This window comes from Carassius carassius, chromosome 27, assembly GCF_963082965.1.
Source record: "Carassius carassius chromosome 27, fCarCar2.1, whole genome shotgun sequence".
In the NCBI taxonomy this organism is placed as follows: Eukaryota; Metazoa; Chordata; class Actinopteri; order Cypriniformes; family Cyprinidae; genus Carassius; species Carassius carassius.
The window spans coordinates 4,498,532-4,508,036 of NC_081781.1; the positions used below are offsets into that span (position 1 = coordinate 4,498,532).

At 36.0% G+C, this 9,505-nt stretch overlaps 1 protein-coding gene across 1 annotated transcript; it reads right to left on the reverse strand.

Moving 5' to 3' along the window:
- Nucleotides 1-673: 673 nt before the first annotated feature.
- Nucleotides 674-8,804, reverse strand: opn8b (opsin 8, group member b). Its single transcript, XM_059513468.1, has 4 exons — nt 8,516-8,804; nt 5,668-5,961; nt 3,550-3,875; nt 674-1,451 (listed from the first exon to the last, which is right to left on the reverse strand). Exons 1-4 carry the CDS (start codon nt 8,583-8,585, stop codon nt 1,065-1,067), a joined length of 1,077 nt encoding a protein of 358 aa, XP_059369451.1. The 5' UTR covers nt 8,586-8,804; the 3' UTR covers nt 674-1,064.
- Nucleotides 8,805-9,505: the final 701 nt, after the last annotated feature.

The window sequence follows — 9,505 nt, forward strand, 5'->3', positions numbered from 1 at the left end:
CATCACAGACTGTGGAAACTTAACACTGGACTTCAAGCAACTTGGGCTATGAGCTTCTCCGCCCTTCCTCCAGACTCTAGGACCTTGGTTTCCAAATTAAATACAAAACTTGCTCTCATCTGAAAAGAGGACTTTGGACCACTGGGAAACAGTCCAGTTCTTCTTCTCCTTAGCCCAGGTAAGACACCTCTGACATTGTCTGTGGTTCATGAGTGGCTTAACAAGAGGAATACGACAACTTTAGCCAAATTCTTTGACACTACCTTGACCGCAGCCTCAGTCCATTCCTTGTGAAATTCACTCAAATTCTTGAATCGATTTTTCTTGACAATCCTCATAAGGCTGCGGTTCTCTCAGTTGGTTTGTGCATCTTTTTATTCCACACTTTTTCCTTCCACTCAACTTTCTGTTAACATGCTTAAATACTACACTAGTGAACCAAACTGAGAGACCATTTTGAAGGCTCAGGAAACCTTTGCAGGTGTTTTGAGTTGATTAGCTGATTGGCATGTCATCATATTCTAATTTGTTGAGATTTTTGTTTTTTTGTAAATGTGAGCCAAAATCTTCACAATTGAAAAGAACCAAAGACTTAAAATACTTCAGTCTGTGTGCATTGAATTGATCTAATTATTGAAATAAATGAATTTTTCCATGACACCGTACAGTATAAGCTTAAACTGATGTGCAATATCTATATTTAAGTTCAATGGAGGAAAGAAAGTCATATGGGTTTTGCAGAATCTTTTTGGTGAAAAGATTTTTGGGGTGATCTTTTAAATAAGATTTTGTTTGAGTGTATTAGAATTCTGAAACAGTGCACTGAATGTGTCAGCGAAATGCCCTTTTTAATAATGAAAGATAACACCTAAACACCTCAATGATAATGTCACACAGCACTGCACTATGCCATACAATGTGATGATATGGAGTGGCATTGAAGCTTGTGGAATGAAATAAGAAACAAAAGTTCATTCAAGAGTCCATGGACCTCTCCATGTGCCTTCAGCCGGGCAAGAAAAGCACAGAAGATACCACCATCAGTGTTCTGTTCCCATTAACTCTTAAGAGTGCAAATCACAGGACCTACTGATCAGTTGAGTCTCATTCTCCCTGCTCTTCTCTATAGATCGTTCCTCTGCTCCAGCTTTGGAATTGTTTGCATCACACACTAGGAAGATGGTATTCTCTGGTCCATTTTTGGCATCAGAGGTATGGCAGATGTTGGATCTCCCGCAGAGGCGGCCCAACTGGTTGACTTCTTGTTTAAAGGACTTGCTGAGGATATAGTAGATGAACGGGTTGTATACAGTGGATGACTTGGCGAACAAACAAGGTAACATGCTGACCTCAGGAGGAATTGAGTCACCAGGCCGGTAGATGGACCACAGGCTGATGATGCCGTACGGCATCCAGCAGCCGACAAACCCAATGCTGATCAACACAGCGATCTGTAAAAGCAAAAAATAGCAAGTTCAGATCGTGTTATGTTTGGTGTATGTTCTATACATATGTAAACTTTTGCTTCAGTAGATGTTAATTGATCTAATTGTTTGGACTCTCATTCTGACAGCACCCATTCACTGCAGAGGATCCAATGGCAAGTTATGTAATGCTGAATTTCTCCAAATCTGTTCTCATGAAGAAACAAATATTGGCCAAACAATATTTTACTGTTAAAGTACATGAAATACCCAATTAGACCATAGAGTAAGGGAACTTACTGTTAATCAATTAACAAGATTTTACCATAGTCTTTCAACATTAGATATATGATCATTTTTGTACAGTACAGGTTTGTTAGACAATTAGGTTAAAAAGCAAGTTAGAGAAGAACATAATGGCCTTCAAAAACAATGTGGTCTATTTTGTGCCATGCAATGTGTATATAGTATATTTTTTTCAAAGATCATGTAGCAAAATATGTTGACATGCTTTAATGTTCGAAAAACACATTATTTTTCAAAGACTAATACTAACAATAATCGCCTCTCTCAAACGCATCATTTTCTACAGTCGCATCGCAGTCTGCTCTGATTGGCCAACTGATCTAGTGCACTGTGATTGGCCGAACACAGCAAGCACTCGTCTGAAATGTAATGCCCCTTTCCATAATCGCGAGCTTCATCTTTCAAAATAAATGTAAAGACAGTTAATAATGTCCTTAGTTTTACCATCATTTCAAGCCCGAAAGAGGAAAAGAGTCGCGTGACAGACACAGTGATGAAGCTTATATGTGTTTGCAGTACACAAGCTACAGATGGTTAAGACAGCTGACTCCACTGTGTGACCCTATATCTCTCTCTCTCTTACACACACACGTGTGCACACGCGCACACACACACACATGCAACGTGCAAACTCTGCATTGAACATTCAATAGCAAATACTTAAACTAATTACAAAACATACTTACAGTAGCTGATTCAGAAGCACCAGATTGTTGTAGCAAAGTCAGAATTACCTCCTCAACTAGGAATACGAACCAGTCGTTCATAAAATGTGTTGCTGTTCTGTTTCCTATATTCCTAAATGCATCTACTTTCGGAAGTCCAAATAAAGTGCTTTTGCTTTCTCCTATATACACACAGCATCTCCCTGACATGACTGCTTCAACGCTAACTGCAGTTACTGAAACCATGCGTTCTTTCTTTGCGTGAACATTTGTGCGGCATTACGCAAATATTTCCACATAGTGACGTAGAGATGTGGGGGCGTGTTTGAACGTGCCATTTTAGGGGGGCGTGGAAGAGTCTTAACTTTGAAAAAGAATATATCTTTGGATTTGAGACTCTAGTCTTTGCAACTTTACAGACCTTCTTCATGCACCAAGAGCTTGTAACACTCCAAAAAGAAAGGAAAAATTTAAATCACATCATATGACCCCTTTAAATGAAAATGAAAAACACTGCTTTGGCAACTAGCACTGGAAACACACAAATTCCTACATGTGCATTAAAACAGTGTCTCAGCAAATCATGTGACTTAATAATTTGCTCAGGTGATTGACCATTTCTTCCCAAAACTCCCCAAACTTCCATTTTTGCTTCTTTATGTGTGCCAGATCCCCTGGAAGTATTGAGTTGGATTCTCTAGATTCGGATTCTGCTTTTCTTTATTTGCCTATTTTTTTATTTCAGTGTTCTTAACTTTTTCATAATTTGCTTAATTTAAATAACTGAAATGATTTAATCAGCTTTTTGTGATGTATGCCACACATCTTAAGACAGCAAATTTGAATGCATGCACTAAACCCTGGAATACACCTTGTGCGAAACATCTTGTGTGTTTCACAAAACATCAAGGTTTTAAAAATCAATTAAAGAAGTGTCAAATTGATGCCTGCCCACTGTGACCTAAACATAACTAGTTACTCTGATAATTGCATAATTGCACGTCTTGTATGCGTTATTGATGATAAAGCCTTCAGCTATAGAAAGCCTCTGATTCTATTGAGTTTCAGATCATGTTCAGGTAAGCACAAAATGTACAGATCTTATTTAAAAAATGCAGTGTAGCTGGTGCGAATAGTAAATCAGACAGACTCACCACCATGAGCCGCCGCTGCATCTTTATCATGTTGGAGATGTGGTTGCTGTCGTCCATAGACTTGTAGGTAATGTATAGTTTCAGAGCAATAGCAGAGTAGCATGAAATGATGATGATGGCTGGGAGGATGAGGTTCATGAAGAAGATGGTGATGACAAAAGACTGGCTCTGTTCCTTCATGTCTCTCCATGCCAGAGTACAGGACAGGCCAAAGGGCTCCGGGCCATATTTTCCCCAGCCAGTCAAAGGAAAAATAGCCCAGAGCAGTGCATACAGCCATGTGGTCGCCACAAGGATCTTTGCATTCCTTTTGCTGATTTTCTCTTCTATGGAAAAAACAGAGAGTTAAGGTTTAAATAAAGGGGATCTGAATGCAAAATAAGTTTTTATGTGTTGCTCTTTTATTTTTATTTTATATTTAGCATTTTATTGTTTTCCTGAAAGAATAATTTAAATAATCTAGTCTGGTATGGCATAGGGATGCACAATTAATCGGATTTCTAATCACAATTACAATTATGGATGCCACAATTATGTAATCATTCAAAGTCCACTTATGTTGTTCTGCATGCTTAAGTTGCGTTTTCTTTCTTTCTACATGTTATCTTAAGGGTTTTTCTCATTATTTTAATTTTAGTTTTAGTATAACATTGTAATGCCATTAGTATTTTTACTTTTTTATCATTTAAAGAATACTATAGAACTGTTTTTCAGTTAGAGTGTTTTAAGCTAGTTTATTTTTATATAATAATACGGCATGCAGTTGCATCAAATAATGGTATAAACATAATTCAATGTAAATTTTGATAATCGTTAATAATAATCGCAATTACAATTTCAAGGGAATAATTGACAATTATGATTTTTGTCATAATCGTGCAGCCCTAGTATGACATTTTCTCTGCTGCTTTTGGTATCGTGACTGCCTGCTAACAGTGGCTGTCAAAATGTGCTTTTTGCTTATGAAGTGCCATACTTTTGTTATTTCCAAGAACGGAGCAAATTAATGGACCCATGTGGGCTGGCTGTGGCTATATAGCAATATATATATATATGCTATATATATATACGTTTATTTTTTATTTTATCACATCTGGTCAGATAATCCACAACAAATTATTTTATTTAAAAAAAAACTGAGAATATTTGTCTTTCCTTGTTACCGCTACTTTATTTTGTTTGTTTATTTATTTCTGTTGATAGATACTCTAAAACCCTAAAACTTCCGCTGTGACATAATGTAGGTGGTCTTTTCCCAGAAAACTGGGGAATGTGTGAATGTGGGAATCTTTTCCAGATTACGGATAAACTGAATCTGACATCTGGAACTAAATGCAAACATGAATAATAGATTGTTTAATTTTATGAAAACTTGAGTAGTGGTTGCTCATGCAAAATTAGCCACTGTGATGCTTCCACAAGTGTTAGCCACAAGTGTTCCGGTTGATTAGGCAATGCTATATGGTTTCTAAATTTTTGTTATGGAATTCCAGGTGTTTTCTAGGATTTTCTTGGTGGTTGTTTAATTTAACGGGCCTACTAAATGAGCTATTCTGGTTTGGTATCTCTTTCAGCTCTTTATTACCATTTGTCAAGCAATAAGAACAAACAAAAAATCTATTTGTTTCCCTCCACAGCTGTTATTCCCATGCCAAGTTTCATTTCTATAATTCAGTGTTTGTCTCCCAGCATGAGACACCAAAAAACTCCATTAAGTTAGCTTTATAGAACTATCATGTTGGGTTTGTGTGTAAATGACAACTATATGCTGTAACTTATTATTTGATGACTGACCAGCACCATTCTCCCTTCTGTTTGACTGACTTAAGTTTGTAAACTGCTGCTGTCACTTGAAAACTGGAAATTTCCAACCCCCCATACCATTAAACAAGTTTTAATTGGATTACTTATTTATTTGTTTATTTATTTATTTTGTAGCAGAAAACATGCATCAGGCAAACGTCTATACCTCTGAAATGTACATAATTGTCATTCTCAACAGAACATTGACATGGTAAGAAAACTTAATTCAACTGGTCCAGCTCTGAGGTTGGACCACTCATTAAAAATCTATGTAGGAGTCAGAATAAAATAGGTCCATAGATAGAGCCCACTCACTGGGTGACTGGAGCGTTAAAGACACAATGAATCGAACAATAGCCATAACTGTCAGGGTCATCATGCTAGCTGCTCCAAAGAAAAATCCCATCAGGCCGTAGTACACACAGGTGACGTCTCCTCCTATCCAATGGTGGTTCCAAGCTGAAGCTATAGCCAGTGGATACATGGTGACGGCTGCTCCCAGATCTGTCACAGCAAGATTTACACTCAAATACTCAGGGGGCTTCATGTGGTTTGACCGCTTGTATGCCATCACAAGAACCATCAAATTCCCCACAATGGAAAGAATTGCTGCACGTGAAAGACAAAAAGAAGAAATACATACCCAGATGAAAAATGCTCCATAATGTACTTAAAGTGCTCTATTTTCACGGACTCATTTTGTACCTAATATACGTAGTAAAAAAATTTTACTCTAGCACCTCTTAAGAAAGACTTAAGATCATCTAAGTGTACTTAATTGTGCTATTTTGGGACAACATGAATATGAACTAAAATGTGCTTTTAACATACTATCTCTGTATTTAAAAAATGTATTTAGTTAACACTTGTAGTAGACTTAAACCCTTCTTTCATTCACTTAAATGTACTACAAGTGTAAAGTGGTAATAATAAAAAGAAAAAATACTGACCAAACAATTTTGAAAGATAATGCATGTGCACATTGTAGCTATTTACCAACCAGCTTTGTATAATACTAATTATATTAGTAATTCTTGATTCTGATTGGTTCGCTGCTGCACGATATGCTCAAATATTTTGTCAAGCATTACAGCTTGTTTTGTCATGTATTATAATATATCTATTCTCACACATTAAAATAATTTAGACTTGATCCATGTATTACATTAAAATTTAATTTCCATTTATTTAATTTGACAGAAAATATATGAAATACTCTGTTTTGATTTTGGGATAATGACTGGCTGTCTATATCCATCTATCACTTACACTTTCTTCCATATTTGCTGATAAAATGCAAGAATGCTGTATTAAATCTATATATGAAATTTATTTGGATTTCTAATTGTTTTATATTAATGCATATCTTACACTGCATATGGCCGACGTTTTTATCCAAAGTGACATGCATTGCATTCAAGGTTCATTTTATCAGTCCATATCCCACGTTCCTGGCATTGCTAGTCTCCTTTTAATCTACAGATCTTATTATATAGTGTTTTTTTTGGAGCAAATGTTGGGATCAAATCCCAGAGACAAATTCCTCATGTAGTCTTATGTAACCCCAAACAGTCTCTTGTTTCTTTACTTTGTGTCTCAGCCTCACTTTTATCTCACTTTCATCTTGCCTCCTCTATAACCTTCTTGTTTTGCTTTAGACTGTATTTTTAGCAGTATATAATAACTGTGGGACTTACATTTACTGTATGAATTTGGCAGATTAATCTAAAAGCAATTATATTGCAAAACAATGCATTATATATATATATATATATATATATATAAACAATGCATTCTATATATATATATATATACATGCATTCAGGAATTGAACCCATGACCTTGGAGTTACTAGCATGGAGTTGGAGTTACTAGCATCACACGTCCTCACTGATTCCTATTATTGTAATGTAATAAAAATCTAATTTTAATTTCTGACTACATTTAAAAAGATTAACTATTTGTCAATCATAGTAATATTTTTATGCATAATTAAATATAAATGATAAATTAATTAAAATATATCACCACATTATGCAGAACTGAGCTTAAATGTAAAACCCACATCCTGTACAAACTCATGATAAAGTCCTAAGCAAGTTTTAGGTTGGTTTCAGTCCTAACCCCACATACTGTGTGAGTTAACGTGGATGAATGTTCCTGCATTGTCAAGATTGATTTGTGCTGTGCCAGTGAAATCCTTTACGCTTCATTGTTGACTGCTGGATATATGAATTATATTTGGTATAAGCCATCTGTAATTGTACATTGGAAAGCATTACATGTGAATCTATAGGATCTCCATGCAGCAAAAAACAGATCTGCTCCACTAAAATGAACAACATCTGTGCAAGGAACAAACAGTCTATAGGGAACAGAGCTGCTTCATTCAGCAGAGCCATAAGGGCAATGTGTGTATACAGCAAGTCATATGCCATCAGCTTTACCCAATTATCCTCAGCTTCTAAATACTGTAGGTTCAATGCTCCCTCTGTCAACTGCATCAAGGGTTTATCAAACATCTGCAGTAAAATAATTGTATTTAAACTTTTGAATTCTCTATATAAATACTTAATGAGTAACAATGTTAAAAGAATGAAAGAAGTCATAAACACATACTTAAATATCTTTTAGCACAAAAACAAATCCCACTGTGGCCAACCATTATTACCCAGAAAAAAGAAACCTAACTGAACACAGCATATATAGTGAGCATGTTGTCACAATGGAAACTGCCATTAGATATAAACAGTAAGACAACTTGACTCTCTCTATATAAATATTAACTGAGTGAATGAAACTAATAATTGACATATCAATTATTGGAGAAAAACAAATACATTTCTTGTTCTTATCAGCAAAGAATGGGAGAGAATGCAAACATTTTACTCCAGGATTCGTTTAAGTCTATTGTTACGAGTAGGCTAATATATATGGTGTAAATTAATTAATATCCCCGGTTTCTCCTAAATGAAAAGTAGCCTGCCAAAGCATCGGCCATTTATGTTCTCTAGCCTATAAAACACTGTGTTTTCAGATTTTTACTATCCCTTTGGAGTCATTGGGTATAAAGTTGAATTAGTCCGTTTGAAACACACAGACTCACTATTACGCGCCAGAAACGGTAACAAAAAAAGTTGGAGATCCAGTAACGCAATCTTACCGATGAGCAGCAGGAACGCACCAACTCCATAATCCACAGCAGGTGATAGTTTAGAGGAATAAATATCCATGTGGACAAGACTAAGATGTGATCTTCAGCGGGACGAGATGTTAATTCCCAGAAAGAAACGCGCTCGACATGGATCGGCGCGATGTGGAAGTAAAAGACAATATTTGCGCTGTGAAATTCTACTGGAACAAGAAGCTATAGACGATCTACACTGCTGTCAGGTCTCAGAAACATTTGATGTCCAACAGAGATAAAGAACGCGATTAAATGAAGCCCCCACCTCAACGACATTCCGAGAAAATGAAGCGATGCCGCTGTTTTTGCTCAATAACGAATAAAACAGAAGAACTTGCCATAAGAGGTTACTGGTGCAACCTGGACCCCCGCGTCTGACACAACATCTCCACAAGGGTCCGCTTGGCTAAAATCCTCAAAAAGAGGTACTTCATGATGACTGGACCACACAGTCCTGGGTTATAGATAAATAGATCTATAATATATACAATATGAATATATACACTAATATACACAGAATATATATATATATATATATATATATATATATATATATATATATATATATTGGGGGGGGGGGTCTGTAACTACTGTTACTCTGTTTGTTTTGGAGAATCAAAGTCATCTCTCATACAAGTGCATTCCTGTCTGTACAATAGCCATAAATTGCAATCACGCATCCTCACCAAACACACTTGATTACAGAAACAGAAAGCACAGAAAGAAATAAGTAGTTGTTTATTCTTCACATTTAGGCAATTAAATCAAGTCAAATAAGCAAGTTTTAGAAAACCTTCAGTTTCCACAGTTCCCATTTCTCAGGGTAACAAAATTACGGTAGTAACAGAGTACATTTCAGCACATATGGTTTTGTGTGGTTTTCATCTGCAATCTTTTAATTTTTATTTTATTTTTTTGCTGGCTCTTGTGCAGCATGGGTGTACTGTGGTTAAAGCGTTAGTTCAC